The 24249-nt window shown below is 38.2% G+C and overlaps 1 protein-coding gene across 3 annotated transcripts in view; it reads right to left on the minus strand.

The window, feature by feature from the left end:
- Positions 1–24249, minus strand: part of KDM4C (lysine demethylase 4C) — a 260355-nt gene that overhangs the window by 11471 nt on the left and 224635 nt on the right. For all 3 annotated transcript variants that reach the window (XM_029959023.1, XM_029959022.1, XM_018070293.1), the window contains 2 exons: positions 23239–23424; positions 17896–18066 (listed from right to left, as the gene is read on the minus strand). In XM_029959023.1, the coding sequence (XP_029814883.1) occupies positions 17896–18066; positions 23239–23424 (357 nt within the window). The remainder of the gene's footprint in view (positions 1–17895; positions 18067–23238; positions 23425–24249) is intronic.

Raw genomic sequence — 24249 nt, forward strand, 5'->3', positions numbered from 1 at the left:
TAGCCTCTGGGGGAAAACAAAGTCCAAACCACTACAACGTCCTTCTTGTACAGGTGAGCCCATAACTTGACATGTTATTGCAGATACAGTCTCATCAATATTACATTTGTAGCCATTCAAAAAGATACTCTATGAGTAAAAACCTGTAAATAATAACACTTCTGAAAGTTTTCTTGTTTAATGAAGGTGGTACTTTCTGGGTGTAGAAACATTTATTTTGGGATTCATTTTACGCACTAAACTAATACAGTGAGCAATCTATTCGCAATAGATGTTGGAAAAATATGCTGAAATACTGGGTTTGTCTTCTATGCTGTCACTTAGGAATTCACATGTACAGCACTCCAGAAGATAAAGAAGACATTTCTTCTATTTTTCTTCTGATATTCCCTTGTTTTTACCAGAGAGGTTGATATGGTTCATTTAGGCTGGAGAGAGAATTTGCAAATAACAAATCCAGTTGCAGTGGCAGGATGGTGATGGTTGACACAGATTAGGAACAACTGTGGAGCCACACTAGGAAAATAAAAGGAAGTCTGCACCTGAAGCATGAACTCAAATCCAGGAACTTGAAACATTGCAAGATTCCCATAATTTGAATACAGCCATTGACACTTGAAGAAAATATCTTAATTTTTAAAAAGTTTAAACAGATATGTTCAAATGCTTTCCTAAATCAAGGCTAAAAAGTATAGGTATTCTGGTGTAATTGATATTCTGGTTTTATGAACTACTGAGACTATTCTTCCAAGCTGTGAGAAAATTATGCACCTTGGATATCTACGATTTTATTTTGACAATGTTTTGCTGGACTATGAGGTTATGAATTCAGCTATTTCAAATTCAACAGTTATTTTCAAAGTTATAAGAATGTAACAGACTTTTGACTTCTCTTAGATTTGATCCAAATGAGCCACAATGAAAACAAATATCTACCCCTGAACCTCTAGACGAGGCTGGAGAAGCAAAGCTCCTCCTACTGTAAGTAAAGCGCAGGTTTGTGTCTACTTGGTGAAACTGAATAGGTACAAGTCTGTGGGCCTGATGAGATGCAACCCAAGGTCCTGAGGGAACTGGCTGGTACTTTTGCCAAGCCACACTGTCATATTTGAAAATTCACAGCAGTCAAACAAGGTTGCCAGTGACCGGAAAAAGGGAAACATTATGCCTATTTTTAAAATGAGGAGAAACTAGAGACAGGAAAATACAGGCCTGTGAGCCTCACCTCTGTGCCCCAGAATATCATGGAGCAGATCCTCATTGAAGAAATGTTAAGGCACGTGTATGGCAAGAAGGAGATCCTAGACAGACAGCACGCCTGACCAATCTAGTGGCTTTCTGTGATGGTGTGCTGGTTCTGGCCAGGACAGGGTCAATTTTTGCAGTAGTCAGGAAGAGGCATGGCTAGGGCCCAGAGGTTATTCTACACCACCTCATGGGGGCAGGGGAAAGGAGGGAAGGGGGGGCAGGAAGGGGTGGTTTTGTGTGAATTATTTCTTTTCTTGTACCCTCTGTCATTAGCATTGTTACTGTTACCCTGTCTTGGGACTGGTGCTCTTTAGTATCTTTATCAACAACATAAACACTGGCATCAAGTGCACCCTCAACAAGTTTGCCAATGACACCAAGCTGAGTGGTGCAGTAGACACAACAGAACAAGATGCCATCCAGAGGGACCTTGACAGACTTCAGAAGTGGGCCCAAGAGAACCTCACAAAGTTCCACAAGGCCAAGTGCAAGACGCTGCACCTAGACTGGGGCAATCCCAGACGTGAACACAGACTGAGAGAAAAACTTATTTTGAGCAGCCCTGCAAAGAAGGACTCATGGATGAAAAGCTGGACATGAGCCAACAGTGTGTGCTCACAGCCCAACAGGCCAACCATATCCTGGGCTGAATCAAAAGAGGAGCGGCCATCAAATCGAGGGAGGCGATTCTGTCCCTCTACTCTGTCCTCGTGAGCCACCACCTGGAGTAATGTGTCCAACGCTGGGGCCCCCAGCAGAGGAAATATATGAGTCTATTGGAGAGGGTCCAGAGGAGGGTCACAAAGATGATCATCTTTGTGAGGAGGGGGCTGGAGACCCCTCCTATGAAGACAGGCTGAGAGACCTGGGGCTGTTCAGCCTGAAGTAGAGAAAGATTGGGGGAGACCTTATAGCAGCCTTGCAGCACCTGAAGGAGACTTATAAAAAAGAGAGTGAGCAACCTTTTACAGGTACAGATAGTGACAGGATAAAGGGAAACACTTTTAAATTCTAAAAGAGTAGGGATTTAGATTAGATGTTAGGATGTTGTGGATGCTCAATCCCTGGAATTGTTCAAGGCCAGGCTATATGGGGCTCTGAGCAACCTGGTCTAGTGAGTGGCACTCCTGCCCATGGTAGGGGAGGTGGAACTAGATGGTCTTTAAACTCCCTTTCAACTCAAGCCATTCTCTGATTCTACGTTCATTACTGAATTCAGAGGAAAGAGAAAATGCTGTGGTGCAATTCTTGAAGTCAGCAGAGATAAACTGGCTCATATCTTCAGGAACTGGCTAAAAGAAGCCTGGAAGTTAAATCAATACTATAAAGGATACAGTAGCCTTTTATGTCAAGATTACAGTAGAAAAATGTGAAATTATTCTGTGACTACAAATATCAGTCAATGCTAATTTACAGAGTCTCTGGCCTGACAGAAAGCTAGATAGTGAGGAAATCTTAGAAAATATTGGCATGGCCAAACTAGAATGTATGAGTATTTAATTAAAAAAAACACAGAAAGTTTTCAGTTTGAGGGATTTTTGTCCAGTGAGGAAGGCAGTAGCTGAACAAAAAAGATGTAGAGACTGCAAAAAGTATTTAATAACACTTTAAAAAAAATTCTTCTCAAGTTCAATACATAAAAAACCAAAAAGCTCTCAAAAATATTTCTTAATATTCTGCATGCACAAAATCCTCACTACTTCATTCCTCCTGACTCTAGCACCAGGAAAAGTTTTAGCTTGTGCACTTTTCTGCCTTTCAACAGTCAGCTTATAGCTCAGTGTTTGATCTTTATGGAGCTTAAATGGAATCACATCCTTTCAAATCTGATTCAGTCTTTGGTGAATGTAGAACATGATTGGTGAAGAAGGGATCAATTAATTTAAAAGTATTATTCATAAACAGTAATATTTTATTTAATAGCATAGCAATAACATTGGTCATTTCATCTCAAGAACATGTTTGTAAATAGGAAAATGTGGCCCATATGGCATCTTTTAGAGGAGGTGTAAAGCCTACAGTAGCCAAATGTTTAAAATTGCTGCAGAAAACAATCATATTCAAATAGCAAAACACCAATACTTGTCTATTCAAATCAGGGGTCAACTCCATCAAACTTGCCAAGTTTTGATGATGTGATCTACCCTGACTCGAGAGAAGACAGAAGACTTGTGATGATGAAGATGCCCAGTTCTACCCTGCAATTGATAACCTAGACTACTAAGCTTGTTTTAAAAGCTGCTTTTGCCTCCCGGTCATGCTTTTGCATGAGCATTCTGTAGAACTCCTTTGATTAGGATGAAGAAAATCAATACTCATTTTGATCAGATCAGAATATTTTCTGTGGGAGATTACTAAATGCAGTTCTCACTTCTGTGCTTCTACAGTGGGCTTACTATCGTGGAGAAGAATAAAACATTGTAAGGTTAAAGAGATTCACAATCCATACGTAGCAAGTCTGAAGACCTTTCTCTAAAGCTATAAACAATACAATAAAGAATTGAGATTTCTTTTTCCATGTATAAAAAGATACATGTATAAAAAGATAAGGCAAACAACTTGGAAAGGTGTTGAAGAAAAATAAATCCATGGCATACAGTATTAAATGGAAATATTCTCTGCAAGTGGTTCCCTCCTGAAGATCTCTCATATTCACTACTAACCCATCTGAATAAGTATACATTTTTCTCTTATAGCACTGTTTGCAAACCTGAGGTTTACATTCATCAACTGGCATAATTTAAAGTAAATTTTTAGACAGGCAGAGTAGCCTCTTCATTTTCTGAACCATTTCATTCCTTTGAAATTTGTGAAATAATTTTCAAGTCTACCATACCCATAACATGCTTCCATCCATTTCCATGGGGATGACTCTAGAAAATCCACAACACAGAGCATTCAGCTGTCATCAAACATTAACCAAGACAGCAAACATAATCAGGGTGGCACCTTTTTTTCAGAAGAGTGTTTTAACTGCATAATCCCAATCCCATGAACAATCTCAGGAGCTGCCATTTTATTTTCCTCAACACTAATATAATTGTTTATCTTTTTAACTGGCAGACAAAGCCCTGAACTTCGTTATTTTTCAGATCACTCTGGTTTAGACTGTATTCAAAATAAATTATTTTTGGTTTTTTGGTTCTCATGTTTTTTTAAATTGTATTAAAATTACAGTATTTTCCTCAACAAGTTTCTCCATCTCCTTGACACTCCTGGGTTTTACTTCCTGATATGCTTTGTTTCCAAAACAAAGCACAAAAGGCCTCATTGTTTATTCAAATTCTTGTCAAATACCATTGACGGTATAGTTGACATAAACAATACAGGTCTAAAGTGGTTAAACTTGGCTCTTGCAACAGTTTTTGTGAGCTAGTACATACTTCTAATCCCTTTTTTTTTTTCTGTATGGCTCCGTAAATTCAGCAACAGAATAAAATAGGCAGAAACTTAATTAATTATTTTACTTAATGCTAATGGAATCATATAAAAATACACAGAACCTGACCGGCATTATTCTCCGGGTAAAAAATAATATTTGTAACCATTATTTTAGCTGAATGTGTTTCTCATCCTTTAAAGTCATTCATTATATCTGTACCATGTGAGATCAAAACCAATGTCCAGGAAGACATATTTCAATCATTCACTTGAAGAGTTGGACTCAGTGATTCCTGTTAGTCCCTTCCAACTCAGAATATTCTGCGAAATGACCCCACAGAACTCTTCCAGAAACACTGTGTAAGAATCCATTTCACTGTGCTGCTGTAGGTTTCTGTACTGGAGAGTTCTTCCCAATTCCGCTATGCTGTTGTCCATGCAACCTGGCGAGATGGAATGGCAAAATGCAGAAGGTAAGGAGAAGCTTGGCTTCAGTCCCACAATGTGCCTGTTGAAACAGATCCTTAGTGCACAGGGGCCATGGCAAAATATTTTAATCCTCCTCCTGCCAGACTGAAAGCTGATAATCTGGCCCTGAGGTTTTGAAGATCAAAGAGAAAGAGATACTGAAAAGAGAGATAACTTGGGCTCTGTAATTGCAGGAAACTTGGCCTTCCTATCCTCCATATCTACATATACTCTCAATCATCTTGTGTTTGTTCACAGATTTATACTTATTGTTAAAATCAAACTGTGAAATAGAAACTGTTCATTTTCCATCATCCCCTGCATTGTTTAAGTAAATAAGAATAGTTCAGACCTCAGTATCAGTCTATCGAAATACAATTTGCATGGAGCAAGTTATAATAATGATTTAATTCAACCTTTACCCTAGAAATGTCATGGTTTTTGAAAAATAACTTAAAATTAATGCATGGCCTCCAAAACTGAAAACTCCAAAACACCTCTGTCCTCTTACAGTTGAGAAACTGAAATTCATTTCACAGCAAACTGAATTCATAGCACGTTCATTTCAATTTACAGTAAACAAGTATTCTTGTGTTAATCACAAAATGAAGAGTTACTTCTCACAACAGACAAAACATACTAACTACATCTGATTTTCACTGGTTTCTAGTCCCTAGATTTAAAACACGCAAAAGTAGGAAAAATCCAGGCCTGATTATCTGGCTTGCACAGCAATGGTCCTCATGCTTACTCCAGTTAACCTGCAGTTTCTAAATTTTCCCCTTAAATTAGGACCTGAGTTAAATTTACTATCCCATCTTATTGCTACTAGGATACCTATGATGAGATAGGGCTTTCTCTACTGACAGAAACCAGCTGAAGACGGTTTGATGGGAAGGAGTGCAGAACTAAGCACAGGGTGACCACACTGTCAGGAAGAGTTAGCTCCTGCTGAACCAACTCAGGAGAGAAAGGGGCTCCTGTGGCAGGAAAGGTATGGCTGAACAGTCCTGACAGATGGAACTTCTGCCTTCCCAAGGCCATTCTGCAAAGGCACTTAATGCAAGTTGTCTTCTCTGCCTGCATTCCTTCAACTAATATTAACATTCAACAGAGTGCTAGTGATTAAGCTTCCACAGTCCCACTCACCAATGATCATTTCATAAGGAGCACAACTGATGTAATTACAACTAACACCTCCAATTTAGAAAAGCTAGCCATACCAGCAAATAACATAACACAGCTGGCAAACAGTGAATATATCTACTAACATCACTAAAGTGGAAGTGGAGAAATAAATTGTGGAAACTCTCTGAAACAACCACTGACCTCAACAGATTGCCAAACTGCGCTTTTCTTTCAGGAGCTGATAGCATACACTAGTTGGTGCAAATTTTTAGAAACATGAAATAAGGCTTCATATGTTCCAAGACAATTTGAATTAAGAGGAGAGGGGTAGCTAATTTGCCACAGTCAAATTTTCATCTAAACAGGAACAGTAATTTGCACAGTGCATTAGCATTTGAAAGAGAAGACTTAATTCCCAGGAGAGCAATTCTGGGTTTGAATTAAAATTTTCTGGTGAAATCACCAGATTACCAGAATACTTTCTGTAATTCAACACATTTAACCTTGAATCACAGAATTCAGAGTATAAAAATACTTTGAATTTATGTATGTTATCCTTAAAATATTACTGAATCTTCTCTTTCAAAATGAATATATACTTTCACAAAAGGAAACTGAAGACAAATTGGATCATGCATTCTTGAATAAATCAAAACATCTTACTTTCCATCCAGTTGCATTTCCTTTCAGCAAAGTATTAATAACACAAATACATGCACATTGCTAGCTGATAGACGCAGAATTGCCCAGAAAATCCAAACACATTGCAGAATGCAGTTTAAGATGTCCAGGGTGGTACTGGGCATCACAATAAGGTGCAGTACAGAGAACACTGACAAAGCCTTAATTTGAGGTACAATATACTCTTACAGGACAAAACTCAATGTTAAGCAGTAGGAAGCTGAAGTTGCCAAGGATACCAGGACGTCTGATTCGCTATGAAGAGCTGCTTTTATAGTGCAGCAGAAAATCCTTGCTTATGTTTACATTATAGTCAGATGAGACTGAGTCCTATACTACTGCCCTGTATCCTGCCCACTTGTATATTGGCTCCCAGTAAATCAGTTACAGTCAGATGACTAAAAAGAGCAGCTCATATGCTGCTCCTGCCCCTTCCTCAGGATGTAATATACTCATGAAGGAAAATGCTTCTTCTTCCAACACTTCCTCCCCTGCACCCCAGCAAGTCTAGAAATAATCTGCTTCTGATACACACAACAATTAGCATATATTAATAAATCAAAAAATCCTACAATTCTTGGATTACCTCAGAAAAGAGGTAGGAAGTGAAATATCACTCGTACTCCACTCCAAGCAGACCCACCTCATCTCAATGGTTCCTGTACAATTCCAAGAATTTCACCGTGTTCCACCAGGCCTCACTGCACCTGTACTCATTGTGGTCCCAGACAAGGACATACACTCTCTTTGCAAACACAAGAAGCATTGTATAATATATCTGTCTCTCACGTCCCTCACTGCAAAGTCAGACATCTCACCATAAACTGCAAAGCAATGAATTATCTTCCATTTTGTTTCTCCAGCTGAGCTTTGGGGGCATTACCTGGAACTCATCTAAAACCATTCTTGATAAGGATCCATAAAGGATTCCATCATAAAGTGGAAAGGATATTATACAAGGAAACGTTGTCAAGATAATACTTTTATTTGAGGCTTATATTCCATTGTATATTTTTTTTTTTATGCTTATCTACTAAGTTGCTTGTCTTTCTGCTGTAATAGGAAACAAAAAAAACAAGAGCCACAGAAAAATCATTCCCGTTCCCCATGATGGAGTATGGTGAAAGTAACTCCCTTAAATCAATACAGTTGTAGTACTGTAAAACAAGTTTTAGATTAGAATCAGAATATTGCATCTTCAGGAGTTAAACAGTGAAATGAACCCCTCCACTCTGCAGTCTCAGAACTTAGTCTTTGTTTTTGAAACAGTTCGATTTTAACTTAATAAGACCACAGGTTTAAAAACAGGAATTCATTGAGTTCGTATTCAGAAGATGCAAACAATTATGAGCATGTAAAAAGCACAGCATTCTGTGTTTCAGCACTTGTAAATCTAGTGCAAAAGTTCACAGTTACAAAAATGAGTTAAAATAAATTTCTCTGTTCACATGAAATCAAAGTAAATTCTTCAAAACACATATACATATTTAACTTACTGGAGTATTTCACAGATGAAGAATGAAAAATGCTATACAATTTATACAAATCTACCAAAACAGGAAAAGAATCCTAAGATTTTTTTCCTCAGAGACATGTCATGTAACTCTCAAACTTGCATTCCAGAATTTTTTTAGAATTGTCTGTCAATGATCACACCACGCAAACTGCAGAGTAGTAAGTTCAACTACACAGAAGACAATTTTCTAATGTTGCAAAAAATAATTGTACTAGCCCAACATGAGTAGCATATTATTCACCTCAGAGTCTCGATGTTGTCCCAGCTAAGAATTTTTTTTAAGAAGTTGCTAAACTTATGATAATTCATTACATCTCTTTTCCCACATCACACAACCAGGTCTGAGGACTTTTTGACCAAGTTTATTTTAAATCTATCCTCTAGTTACCTTCAGAAATACATTATTTTTCTATTTCACATTCTCAAAAATCACTGGTGATCGTGTGTGGAGTGCATTCAAAATCTACAGATTTCCCATAAAGAGTGCAAATTCAACAATTCTAATTTCCTTAGCAACTTTTACAGATTTGCATGCCATTATAACAAAACTGAACAATAAGTTATTATTGTATGTCAGAAGTCTAATGGATATTTCACAGATAAAAGGAGGCAGGTAAGCACTACTATTTAAAACTTTGATTTGAACAAGTAGACAAGCAGAAATGAGTTGTCAGAAGATATAAAGAGAGAAAAGTATATAGAGGAGAAACCACTGGAAAAAAATGCTGGAAACTAGTCAGGAGTTTAGCCATTTATAATGTCAGACAAGGTTGATAGATGAAAAGTTATATACATCTACTTTGTAGGACAGGTTTTCAAAAGAACACAGCATCCTTTGGAAATTACTAGCGCTAGAATCAAAAGTTCTATTTTTTATATACAGGTGGACATTAATGGACTGTCAAGACTTATGTACTAGTCCAGTATTTCCAAATGTCCATTGTTCAAGTTTTTCAAAAGCAGTAGCAAATGTATTAATATATATAGAAATTGAAAAGCTGTTTGAGTGTCACATCTGTAGACATATACTTCTTGTACCAGTGAAAGTCAGTAGTTACAGATTAAATCATCAATGAGAAGTTCTTGTAAAAAAGTAAGATTTTGTTCTTGAAGCTACATTCTGAGCACTGACACGCACAGCCCTCAAGAGTGAACTACCTTTTCTAAGCTGCACGTGCAGAAAGTCCCACCTAGATAACAGAACATTATGGTTCTCCACTAACATTCCCTTTAGCTAGATCGGAGGAAATAAGTTTTAAAGAACCGTTCAGATAAATCCCATTTGTTCTGCACCTCAAAGAAGGATGAAGTAAACCCATTCTGTTTCTCATTTGTCTAATAATACCATTCTGGGGAAAATCTGCATTCAGCCTGACTCCTTCACCTGTAATTTACCCCAGTTAGTTCACCTCATCTTGGGCAACTACTAAGATTATAAATGTCTATGCAGCTTCAAACCCCTGTCAGATATCCAGGCCAGGAAGAATCACTCAAAATCTCAGTAAGACCACAATCATTAAGAAAGACAGGATAACTGGCATCTCTATACACACAGTATGTGTATACAGTAGAGTGTGGGTCATGGGATGTTGAAGCTTTTATTTCACAACTTCATAGGGGTATAAAGTGAGCATTTGTTGCCTGGGTCAGAGGTGGAGGATTACATAGAGTTTTTTAATAATAGCTTTTCAAACTATATTGCTATCATACTGGCAACTAAAACCTGCCTTTTTTTTTTTTAACAAAGAAAGCAGTGGATAACAATTTTAGATGCTGTGAAATTTAGGTACACACTGTAAGAAATTGTAGCCTTTGTGATAATTTCAGTGAAGTACTTTAGTTGTCACAGTTCTCAATAGCCCTATTCCTCCTTTCCCTGACAGTGGCAAATTTAAAGTGTTGACAGATACAGAAAGACAGAGCTTAATCTCCTCATTTTCTCTTCACACTGAAAGCTCTCTTGGGTCCATTGCCAGAGAAAGGTACTCAAAAAAGTATCAGCAACATTCTTCTGTTAAGGATTCCAGGTATCACTGTTGGTATGTTAAAAAATTCACTTGGTGGTGGTTTGTCATGCTTGAATTTTTCTCAAGAAAAGGTGGCACCCACATAAAAAAACTAGTAGCCAAAAAAAAAAAATCAATGAAGATGTTGGATGGAGTGATATGATACATGCAAAATGAACTGAAATCATCTCTGAACAGATAGCTTTAGCTGGAACTAGGAAAAAAAGGAGAGTTTACCACCTTTTGAAGAAGCAGCTCAGGAGGACTACAAGGATGTCATGAGATTATTCAGGAAGAAAATCAGAAGGGATAAGGGCCAACTAGAACCTAATCTGTGTACTGATGTAAAAGACAATAAAAAATGTTTGTATAAACACATGCACAATAAAAGGAGGGCTAAGGAGAATCTCCATCCTTAATTGCATGCTAGAGGGAAACATAGTGACAAAGCATGAGGAAAGGGCTGAGGTACTTAAGCCCTTCTTTGACTCAGTCTTTAATAGCAAGAACAGTTGTTCTGTGAGAACTCAGCACCCTGAGCTGGAAGACCAGGATGGGAAGCAGACTGAAGCCCCCATAATACAGGGAAATGGTCACTGACATGCTACATCACTCAGATACACACAAGGCGGTGGGTCTGGATAGGATCAACCTAAGAGTACTGAGGAACCTGGTGGAAGAGCTTGATGAGACACTTTTCATCATTTACCAGAAGTCCTGGTAGACTGGGGAGATCTGAGTTGAGTGGAGGTTGAACATCTGTCTGCCTGTACTTTAATAAAGCCTTTGACAGTGTTTCACACAACATCACCCTGGAGAAATTGTCTTCCCATGGCTTGGACAGGTGCACTGTTCACTGGCTAAAAAACCAGCTGCATGGCTGGGCCCAGAGAGTGGTGGTGAATGGAGTTACATCCAGCTGGCAGCCGGTCAACACTGATATTCAGTTCTGTTTATTATCTTTATCAATGACCTGGACAAGGGGATTGATGGCACCCTTAGTCAGTGTGCAGAAGACACCAGGTTGGGTGGGAGTGTTGATCTTCTGGGGGGTAGGAAGGCTCTGCAGGGGGATCAATGAACCAAGGCCAGTGGTATGAGGTCCAACAATGGCAAGTGCTGGTCCTGCCCCTGGGTAACAACAACCCCAGGCAGCGCTATAGGCTGGGGGAAGGCCAATGGCATCCTGGTTTGTATCAAAAATAGTGTGGCCAGAAGGACTAGGACAGGGATCATTGCCCTATACTTGGCACTGGTGAGGCTGCACTTTGAATCTTGTGTTCAGTTTTGGGCCCCTCATTACAGGAAAGACATTGAGGTGCTGGAGCAAGTCCAGAGAAGGGCAACAAAAGTGGTGAAGGACCTGGAGCACAAGTCCTATGAGGAGCAGCTGAGGGATTTGGGGTTGTTTAGCCTGGAGAAAAGGAGGTGCAGAGGAGATACTATTGCTTTCTAGCACTATCTGAAAGGAGTAGCAAGGTGGGGTCAGTTCCTTCTCTCAGGTAACAAGGGACAAGATGAGAGAAAATGGCCTCAAGTTGCACTAGGGGAGGTTTAGATTAGAGATTAGGGCCAATTTCCTCATCAGAAGGGTTATCAAGCACTGGAATAGGCTGCCCAAGAAAGTGGTTGAGTCAACAACCCTGGCTGTATTTAAAAGGTATGCAGAGGTGGCATTTATGGATATAGTTTAGTGGTGGTCTTGGCAGTGTTAGGTTAATGGTAGGACTCAACGACTTTAAAGGTCTTTTCTTACCTAAATGATTCTGCGAAAAATAATTCTCATTCCTGCTTTTGGCAGCTGCAATCTGAATGTCTTAACCTGAATTAATATATACTTCTTTCAAGAGGATGCTTTTTGGATTTTATCAGGATCTCAGAAAATTACTATAATGCGGTTCCACAAAAAAACCTCATGAACTCCTGAACACAGGAGTTCCTCCAAATACATCTCATATCCTCAACATTTAAGATGCTCTTGCTTGTAAGGAATATTTACAGGAGCATTCCATAACCTACAATACTATTTATGATGTTATTCAATTTATAGACTTAAATAAGTGAAGTCCATTTTGGGTTGTGGATATGACTACCCACAGACTAGCTGTACCTTTCAATGGATAACCCCTACATTTATATACTTCATATCATGGCTGGGCTTCGCGAACGAAGATTTGGGAAGGCTCTATCCACATTTGTTGCATGCACGTTGGTGACTTATGAGGGCAATACGAGACAGACATGTCCGATTGCAAAAGGCACAGTTGAAAGACTCCTTAGATGGTGTATTCTGCAAGACACGGTTCTTTCTGCGTTGCCTTTTTTCCTCAAGAGTGATCCTGTGTGCGTTCGCAAAGGAGACAGCTGCGTTATAGATGGTGTATCTCCAGGCCTCCCGATTGGAGGCCAGAGTAGACCAGTTATGGTGATCAATATGGCCAAGGCTGAGATGTTGTTTCAGGGAGTCCTTGTATCTTTTTTTCGGGGCTCCTCTCTTGCGGCAGCCAGTGGCAAGTTCACCATAAAGCAAGATCTTAGGGAGGCGGTGGTCCTTCATCCTGGAGACATGCCCTGCCCAGCGCAGCTGTGTTCTCAGCAACATGGCCTCAATACTTGTGATTGCTGCTTCTTCTAGAACAGATTTATTGGTCACATAATCTGACCAGTGGATGTTTAGGATTGTATGGAGGCAGCGTTGATGGAAGCGTTCTAGGAGACGCAGGTGGTGGCGGTAGATGACCCATGATTCGGAACCATATAAGAGAGTAGACAGCACTATGGCTCTGTAAACACTGATCTTGGTGCTTTTCTTCAAGTGTTTATTACGCCATACTCTTTTGTGGAGTTTTCCAAAAGCACTATATGCCTTTGCTAACCTGTTGTCTATCTCCCCGTCAATCTTACCATCCGAGGAGATGAGGCTGCCTAGGTAATTAAACTGCTGGACTGATTTGAGTTCTGATTGGCCAATGGTGATGTGGGGATGATGGGGGACTTCCTGAGGTGCAGGTTGATGGAGAACCTCTGTCTTCCCTTCAAAGTAGGTTTGAAAACCATTCCACAGATTCTGCAGATTCCTCTCCCGAAACAATTTGGCACCATATTATATACTTACTAGTAAACTAAAACACAATATGGTTATGTCATGGAAGTAAGAGTAATTACACTCATTTTTTTCACCTAGTTTGCTTGATAACCACAAGGTGAAACCATACTGAAGAATTCTGTGTAAATTTGTCACTGAAAGACCAGGGCATTTAGTGGAGCAAGTGGCCTGGAAGGATGTTTACCACTTCAGGAGATATGTGCTCAGCATTCCCGTAATCAGAACTCTCTACAGACTCAAAGCATGCTTCACTCTGCAATTATCTTTTCTCTTCCTTGAAATCGATATAATTTGGTGGTATCTTTCTGCCCCCACCCATGTATACTGCAAAGTCTCCCTTGTTCTGCTGTCATTTTAATAAGGTAATATGGAAACAACTTCATCCACAGCTCTAATTCCAGCTTACATATTGTAGCAGTTTGAGCTACATTAGAAATCTAAAATCCAACTTCCAAGCTTCCCCCACCCCTTCTCAACAATTTATCCTAACACCGGAGAGAAACTTTCAGGCCAGAGGCTTCTGTAGGGGAAGGGGGAAGTATATACATTTATTTACACAAATAAATACTATACAAACTAAAGGCAACTATATATATATATATATTACATTACTATCAGTCAGTCCTTTCAAGCCCCTCCTTTAACTTTAGTCCAGGCGCAGTCTTTAAGGCTGATATGTAACACAGTCTGCTGTGGGAGTGTTCTGGGCTCCTGAACACTCCCTCCTCACCAAGTTCAAGTTGTTTGTTGCATTTTCTCTCCTCATGAAGTCCAAGAAGATAGTTTTGAGTCCTTGCTCTCCTGCTGCTGGTGATTTCTCCCTCTCAATGTCCCACCTCGGTTCGTAAGCTGCTGCAGTGTAGCTTATCAAGCGTCTGCGTCCTGGAATGTTCATTCCTGCACATCAGTTCTCAGCTGCCTCTGGTCAGCTTCAGCAGGCAACTCCCGAGCTCTTGGTTCGTCTCCAATTTCGCCTGGGAATCTTCTCCCAAGCGCCAGGCCTACTTCCACGGCCTGTCTCTTGGCTCAGCTTAAATGTTGAGCCTCTCCTCCACTTACAGCGGAGAGAAAGGAAAAAGCCCCCCTCTACAGCTTCACTGAAGAAAAGGACGGGGGAGAGAGGGCTTGGCTGCAAAGCCTGCTTCTCTTCTCTTACCTCAGGTGCTGTGAATCTCTTCCTTCACAGCACATACTCCAAATGCTGCCTCCAACTCCGGCCCAAGCAGAGTTGGGGGGTCACAGGGCCCCATCTCCCCCCTGGAGGGGAGAGAAGGGAACCCAGCCACCCCCTGGCCTTGTCCACCTACACGCAGCAGACACCAACAGCAAAACAACCAAGACTGCACTGCCAACCATTTCCGGTGCTGTGATATATGATTTTGAGCAGAAGCGAACGACATGAGTGGTGACTGGCTCTCCAGGGAACACTGTCCTGGCACCCAATCACCTCTGAGCCCCTCGAACTCTCAAGGGGGGCCAATTTCAAACTATGACACATATATATGCATATATATTTTAATTATATTTGCTGTTAAGGCATCTTGACCACCACAATATATACAGAAACAAATACAACTCCTTGCTACATACCCAGAATATTTATTTCTAGCAATCTGCTAAGATATACCAGTGGAGATAAGTCCATCAGGTATCAACAGGAGGAAAAAAATAAAAAAAAGGACTGTGGGACACTCTTCCTAAATGAGCAGGCCAAAGAACTGATGCATACTCTGTGTACTGACCTCTGTCCTGCTGGACAGGGTAGTACTCCTCTTGAGCTAAGCTAGGGGCTCTGTGACAAGTTATGGAGCATTAGTACTTTAAGAAGTGGCCAGTGGCACACACGCAAGCTGTCTGCTGGTAGCAGTTACTCAGGATTGCAGCATAGGCACTCTCTACTTGTGTGCATGCATTGTTAAACTAACTGCTAAACTTGTCATCTCACCTCCTTTAAGATACAACACACTAGCCCCATCACTGCAGTCTTCCCATGAATTACAAGAGGAAGCTGTCCTGCTGTTGCTTCCAGAAAAAAAATGTTATCCATATACTTCTTTGCACCCTCTTATACCTGCTGGGTTGAAGGAAAACTGACTGGTTAGCACAACAAAAAGCCAACTCATGGGTTTAAACCCCATAATTGAGGAGTGATGAGTCTAAGAAATTCTGACAAGGTAGAAATCAGGTATAGCACCCAAGCAATAAATAAGGTTGAAATAAAAAAATCTAAATATCTATGCCTATAGCTAACACACTTAAAAACCTCCCACATGATATATCTGGCAAATGCTAACACAAACCAAGAGAAATACCTATGAGAAGACAACAATGTATACCCTGCTTTGGTTGCTATTGAATGCAAACAGAGTTCCATGAAGCTTCGAGACTGAACTTTGCCTGCTCCCTGTTTTCCTCCTTAAAAATAAATCACTCTGTCTGAACATTGGAATTCTGGTCTATTGTGAGCTGAGCTGAAATTATGTAGTGGATTCAGCACATACCGGAAAAGCAGAAAGCTCCTGCTATCTTTGTGAGCTAGTTAAAAAGTGAAAACAGATTAGAAAAATAAGTTCTTCAATAGGCAGCAACATTGCTTTCACACCAGATTTGATGAATAAGTCCTCCCAGCGGCACTAACACCTGATACACACATTGCATGGATTAGTAAGTTTTAGTCTGGGAAGAAGAAAAAACATTTTTTCCCCTTCCAGTAACTGCTGCAGGTATATTATCTAATGAAAACACAACAAGATTTCTCTAAGGAATGTGAAATTCGTTTGGTGTTTCCATCAAACAATTATATGTTGTTCATCCACTATCTGAGAAGCACTGAGGCATATCCAGACCTGATTACATTTATTCTTAGCTCCAGATCAGACTCCCCCACTAGGGCAGCAAGCAGTTTCTCATCTCTACCTTACCAGATCCTTGATGCAGGCATTAACAAAAGAGGGGTTTCTAATAACAATACAGCCACATTTACTTAATATCTTGATCATCCTAAATCAGAATGTCTTTGATCATTAATGGAGCCTTTTGGAGTGTTGTGAATTAAAGGATAAATTTTCAAAGGCATGTAAGAGAGATTTACTGACTGACTTCTATTCAGACCAGTGGGAGGTAAACAGCTCAATCCCTGTTATGAAATGTACCCTTTCAAATACCATATTTTCAAAAGGCATCATATTTTTCAATAACTAAGAAACTTTTAAGAACAACAGCATCATTTCCACTGATGCATCTGTCAGTTAATGCTACTTCTAGGAAAACATCAGGTGTTCAGAAAACAGAAGAGCCCAGAGATTTTCACAGGAGAAAAATACGGAGTGCTCCTAGGAATTGTGCCCCTTGAGCATGCATTCTTCGGCACCGCTGAGAATGCCAGACTCTTCCCCTTTACATACAGAACAGGACACAGGGCTAAGTGAAAAGTGGTCCTGCAACAACAAACAGCACTTTTGCATACCAGTGTTCCCTGGAGGTTCTAACTCTTAGAGATTACTACCAGAAGATACATGAAAAATATCAGCTCAGCCCAAAAAACGCTCAGAGGATCACGAAGGTGAAAAAGGATGAGAGTCATATCATGAGAAAGATGCCAAAGGGCACCCGACGGACACCACAAAGCTTAGCATCCAATGGATTCATTGCAAACATGGAGGGAAACAGAATCTTTCCCAACTGTCTGCAAATTTTGTTCATATGTGCCAAATGCACAATGTAGTTCTTAGTTATGAGAAACATGGTAGTTTATGTAAATGCATAAGGGAAATCAAAATCTCAGTTGCTTTTTGAAAATGTAATAAACTACACTACACATAGATAACCTATCTTCTCCCTGATGATTTTTATCATGAATAATGTAATCTCACAAACTAAACATCAGAAGGTGTAAACAAGTTGTTGGAACAGATTCTTGAGAGGAATTCTTCACATTACAGCAGTTTTCTATTCTGCAAGGAATTTTTACAATTTATCTCTTAGTGACAGAGAAGGATATATGGAATTCCCTCTCTCATATCTTTTATTAAATACATATTTCTTATTTAATTAAAAGATTTTATAAGATTACTTTTGATTCATTTGGTCAAATGGCAAAGACTAATTAGAACAACCAAGGTTTGGAAGCCCATTAGAAAATAATCATTCTCAGCAATTAAAGTAATAAACATGAACTGAATATTAAGATGTCATTTCCTCAAGGTCAAAAGACGTAGTTCAAGAGGTTCCCAATCTCTAATTTAAAAAAGAAAAACAATCAAAATCAGGGAAAAAACCCCAAAAACCAAGCAAACAAAAAACCCAAAACTATAAACCAAGAAAACAAACCAGAACTAATAGGTATCTAAGAAAGTACTTACTACAATGTCTTCAGGAAAAGTATCCACACTGAAAGAGCCATCATCAAACATTATTTCATAGAAAAGCTGAGATGTCACTCCCACCACTCTGCAGCTATAGTATCGTGTATTTCTATGTTTTGTGATGACTGTCTGTCCAACTCTAATGGTCTTCTCAGATGCTTTAGCTCTCTTGAAGAAAGAAAGAATTTAAAAGAGAAGGTAAATTTACCAGGGTCAAAATAGGATTGATAACAGTTCACCACTCAGCATAAAAACTGCAAATGCAAATCAGTTTCATTCAATCAAGATCACCCCAATTTCTTTCACATAAAAAGTTTCTCCATTTTGTTAGAAAACAAGTGACATCTGAAGAATACCAAATCACAGCATATTTTTGCCACTGACGCCTTCTAACTTTTCTGAATTAGATCAATAATACAAAATTAGCAATATTTGTAAAATTTATTTATAGAATAATTTGTAGAAATTTTTTGAAGACATAAGATGTGATGAACCTAGAGTATGGTCTTGAATTTTTGTTTTAAATTATGGGATTTTGAAGTACTGGATCCCAGTATGATTCTACATAATAGCTTAATAGTTTGCCAAATGGAACGCAATAACTAAATGCATATCCTGCTCTTGTCAGAGCTTTCTACAGCCGTGTTTTGGAGAAACTTCTTAACCCATACTATGCAGAACTTTTGCTTTAAAACTTCAAACGGCACTGACCACCCTTCATCATGTATTTACATAGTATCTCAGTAATAATATTTTTTTTTATTTCTCAATTGTAATTCCCCCTGGGGCTAGTTATATCAATCTGAAGACTGGCAGGGTTGTTAAACTATGCAAAAATTCTACATCAATAACTGCTTGATGGATTCTATAAATGTAAAAAGAACAGAACCTTGTAAGTGAGCAATTGCTCAACAAGCTCGCATTATGCAGACAACTGTTACATCTCAGCTTCCAACTATTGTATCCCCACAACCTGTCAACTTTAAAAGCAACCTTCTTCACCAGGAAAAATAAAATCATTATCTTCTCATCTTAATAACATATACTTCTTCCTTTTGATCTTGATTGTCTATTCAATATGTCACAAACGTTCATTTGTTTATGCAGAAGTGAGCTATTGTGAGTTTGGTTATACCTGAACAATTGAGCTTTTCTGCTAATGTAAGATGCTACTACAAAGGGCATATGCACTGGTATATATAAGCATAAAACACTTCTTATTAGATATGTTTTTATAAACTGCATGAAAATGCTTTATACACTATATACATTAAAGTAATTACCAAATTTCCTAGCACTGCCTTTCAAACCTTCAAAAGCAGTGCATTCTTCAGTTAGTATAAGAGTTTTGAAATTGTCTTATGAAAATCTGGAAAATGCTACTAGCTATAGGATTTTTATCACTAATATCGAAGAGAACCAAAACCAGCATCGCTTCTTTTTGTAAAACTTCAAGTATTAGCAATATGGTGAATGCTTCAGGGGAAGAGAAAAAACACACCCTAAACTTGAAGACTTCCATTTTTGCAATGACTGTCGTCACTGGACTTATTTATGGGATTTAGAATTTTTAAACCTCTCCGCTCCTGCAAACTAAGGGCATACCAAGTACAAATATTCTGTACCATTTCTACAGGCAGTGCACTAAATCTCTGTGCCAGAGCTCTGCCTGTCATACGCGTTTGGAGGATTTAGTTGAGATCACCTCAGATAGTAAAACCCAATGATGTTCCTAAAGCATTTACCAAGTTTACCTACAAATAATGTTCTGAGTATACTCAGAAATTATTTAACCTTTGCACGTATAATAAAATTATTTCCTCCTCATTTTACCAGTCTACAGTCAGATTAAGTAGAAGGATTAACTACATAAATAGCAATTGACTGGTATTATTAAAAGTGTGATAAAATATCAATTAGCATGTTTTATTCAATCTTGAAACATATGTAAACATACATGTACATTTACCTTTCAATTCTTGACTTCAGCCTACTCAGCTGTTGGGGGCAGGGGAATGGATCAGATGTAAACTAAAGACTATTAATTGATTTATCTATATGAAATAATAGAAGAAGTATTATATTACAGAAACACAAGGAGATATAGTTCTATTAAAAGGCTTAAATCTTCTCTGAAAGAAGATACATAAACTCTTCAGAGAAGATGGAGGGCAAACTATAATATTTTAAGAGACAATATAGATTCCTTTAATGATAAAATATTCAGAGAAGGAATGCCATTTCTCATTAAAAAAATAGTAAAACCAAGAAATGCATTCTAGCTCAAGGAGAAGATTATTTCTTAGTATGTTATCTTGGTAGGATTGTAGATTTATTTCTCAGAGAAAAATATTCACAAGCGCTCTCTGTAATTGATTGCATGTCCCAGAAAACATTTCCTGACAGAAAATCTTAAGAATTTATTGATGTTAAGAATGTCACTTTTGATTAGAAAGGACAGCTGTTATGTAAAGGAGTCTATCAGATTAAAGAAACAGCTGTGGTGGTAACCAGATTATTGAGAAAGCTGTGGTTTAAAAAGTATGATTTTCTTTAATGGTATGAAAGCCAAGGATGAACTAAGATAGTGGCAGAAATACAGAAAACAACCAGATACAAAGAAAAAAGCTAATCTCCCCTTCTGTGTGCAAACTTCAAAACAATAAGAGGCAAAATTACTTTCTCCTTCATTTTCTGCATGGCAGTACACAAAACCCTTGTTAAATACATAAACTATGTATATATGAATTCATAATAACTATCATGAAATAGGTATCTAATGTATATCTAAATACCTAGAAACTTTTTCGGGAGAGGATCCTCAAAGGTCTGAGACTTACTTGATACAGGAGCATAACTCTCGTATCATCATTTACTCCTTGGAACTCCAACTTAGGCACAGAAACTATGCGTGATATTTCAAAAATACGCCAGCTCGTGATTTTTGAATGACATGCCCTTCTGAAGGCACCCCTTCATCTCTCTGAAATGTTCAGGGGCTGGCAGTAGTTAGCAGACAGTGGTAAACAATGCATTACTCAGGTTTTCACTAGGAAAAGAATCTACAGCTTCCCCTTGACAGCACCCCTTCATTCCATGTGTGCTAGAGAGGTTAAGAGCTGGCCAATAATAGTAGAAGATAATTTTAAATAGCTCCAAAAGTAGCAACAGCAGGGTTTTGGCACCCCCTGTTTTGCCCTTTCTAAAGACTGTTAGTCTTTCAACATAACTGGGGCTGCCTAGATAGCTTCTTCTGTTCACAATTTCCAAATGAAACATCAGCTCCAAGCATACGCTTGTCTCCAGCCAGCTTTCCCTGATCCTCAGTACTGTCTTTGCTAATCTTATATGAATCCTTCAGGAGGCTGAGTGGCTTTGAAAAGGTATTTTTGGTTTGTTTTTTTTCCCTGTTAGAATAGTTGCATACAACTTCTTTTGCTTATTTTCTTGTGTATGAAAGAGTTCTTTTAATCAAAACGAATCCATGCTTTTAAGCAAGGAAGCTAAAACAACAGCAAAAAAAAAAGTTCATTGCTATACCTAATGGTGAAGAGCAATGTAATTTCTGCTTGAAGGAATAGTTAATAGCTAAGAAAAGCATAACAAGAAAATCAATGGTGAAAAAACTTCCAAAGGCTTAAACATGTGATTAGATTAATTATTCAAAAGACAGAGTATAAAACCAAGCATGTAAAAACATATGGCAACCTCCTTTGTCTCAGGAGTAAGTTAAGAATTTTACAGAAAAAGATTCTTTAACAAAGCATTTGATCTTTCCAAGTTTTGGCCCACTTAAAAACACAAAAGCACAATTTTTCTTTCTCTTCTGCAAACCTGATTTTAATTTGAACTATGGGGGAAAAAAGATAATAATACCATATTTTTTTCAAAAATGTTGGTGCTAAGTTTCAGGAAAGGATATAGTAGTCCCATTCCAAGCTACTTTGAATGTCCTTCACACAAGCTCTTAAACAGTAGCTACATAAAATCCTGTTTCCCCATAGTTGGTGGCTTTTTTTTCTTTGGCACTACTTAATACAGGTCAAGTAAATCACTAAGAAAACATGTAATTAATGGGACTGATGCAACTCCCACTATCTTGAGTATAAAGACTTGTCCCAAACAAATATTAGAAAACATTTTGGAAGAACAGCCCTATTTTTACTGGCCATGATTTTAATCCAGTAATTTTGAACTAATGATAATGTTTTTAAAAAACTCAAGGAAATACCTTAAGTTGCCTGTACAGATAGAGGTTTAAGTTTGTTTGTTTGTTTTTCAAACCAAACTCATTTTCTTGAAAAATGTTTGAAGAAACTAAAACCATATCAAGTGTACTGGTTTAACATGTTCATTCATTCTGGAAAACAAAAATATTCAAAAAATTTAACAGTTCCACAGAAATTTTATATAGGCATACACAATACATCTCCCTTTCGAAGAACAATCTGCAGATTGAACACTCAAGACTGATTACTCTAGTTGGGAGGCATTAAATTTTACTACACTCAAAACACAATCTTACTCTTCAGTAGTCTTGTCATTAAGACCAAGGATTCACTGACAAGCACTAGAAACACCAATATATATTATATAGACATTACCTGGGTTTATGTCTTTCAATTCTAATGCATAAAGGAGAAAAAAAATTTGCAACCTGACTAACTTATCAAGCTCTTTCCTTAATAAGACCATGTTAAACCTTCTAGTTTGATAGGAAATAAAATATAGTTTTAAAAGCCCATGATAAACGGTAAGAGTTCTCTCTTAACTGAGATAGTAACCATTTAAATAAAAGGCATGAAAGTAATTCTTCATGTGTCTCATCTAAAATTAAAGGTTCCTCCTCAGCACAGGATAGAAATAAAAAGGCAGTCATAACATGAATTTTCATAGCATGCCAGTGTTACTTTGCCAGATGACAGAATAATTATAATCGGGTATTTTCAAAAGACTGTTTGGCTGCAGAACAAAGATCTTACATATACACCATATCCATTATCTCACTGAATCTGTGAGTATTTGCAAGATATTATGATCTGAGTATTATAATACACTTCAGGTTAACAAAACAAGACAACTCAGGGATTTGTTCTGGCTGTCAAAACAATATATTCAAAAAGGACTTTAGTGCAAACCTGTTAGGCATATCAGGTATCACTTCTCCCAGGTAACAGCATAAGAAAAAATTTTTAAGATGTAATAGATTGCTATGTATGGAAATATGACAGCCAGAACTATTATAATACATACTGTGGATCCTTTCTTCCTTTTTCTCTGGAAACATTACTTTAATTCTGAAATTCCATTTTTTAACAAATAATGAAACACATTCCTCACCACATTGTGGTTGATCTTGTGCCTGAAACATGTCATGTAGACAACAAATGGCCAGTCATCAGGTTCCATCAGCACTCCTGCAGCATGGGCGCAGGTAACATGGAAGGATGTTGTGCAGTGTCCATATGAACACTGAATGCAGGCACCAGAGATTTTCTTAACTCTCTGTCTGCAGAAGATACATTTCTGTAGAAGCAAAATAAACAGAATATTTACTGTACTACTCCAACTCCATTCACTTCTGCAAGTAACTCAAGGACTAAAAAGTTATTTGTGATTTACTGACTACATTTTATACCTTGCAGTATGCCCAGCAAAACAACAAGCATTTATGAATTACAAGGTAACTTAGCAATATGATAATTAATACATAGCACTTTTGCCTTTTTGCATAAATTTGAAGTGTTCCAGTGCTATAGAGATAAAACTGATAGACAGCTATTTAAAATTTTAAATTCCATACTTTGAAAATTAACCTACTCCTCCTAAAATAGGTATAACGAAAAACCTGCATATGATTCTGCAAAAAACAACAGAAAGACTCAAAAATAAAGAGAAGAGAAATGTAGGGCTAAAGAGGACTTCCATGTATCATTTAACTTAGCCCCCTAGTTTGAAGCTGGACTAAATATATATATGTAGACAGTCTTTGGGAGATGGCTAATCTAACGTGTTCAGGAAAGAGTTTCTACAACATCCTAAGATAGCCTGTTATGGTGGACAGACCTCCTCTAAGCTAGAGATGTTGCCTTTATCTCAAGCCTTTGCAGAATTCCACAGCTGAAGGCTGCTCTTACACCCCTTCTTATTTTTTAGTCCAGTTTTCATTGGTTGTGTATTGAATATAATGTTGACACAGTACGCTGTATTCCCCCATGTCAGAAATCAAAGTTTTATGTCAACAGCTTCACCGGTATCAAGACTGACTTTTTTTCCTTTTCCCAAGTGACAAAAGTAAGGAGCTGATAGGAAAAAAAGATGAAGGGACATAAACTAGATTAACTCAGTCTG

Source organism: Manacus vitellinus, unplaced genomic scaffold (genome assembly GCF_001715985.3).
Source record: "Manacus vitellinus isolate BGI_N305 unplaced genomic scaffold, ASM171598v3 scaffold_18_pilon, whole genome shotgun sequence".
Classification (NCBI taxonomy): domain Eukaryota; kingdom Metazoa; phylum Chordata; class Aves; order Passeriformes; family Pipridae; genus Manacus; species Manacus vitellinus.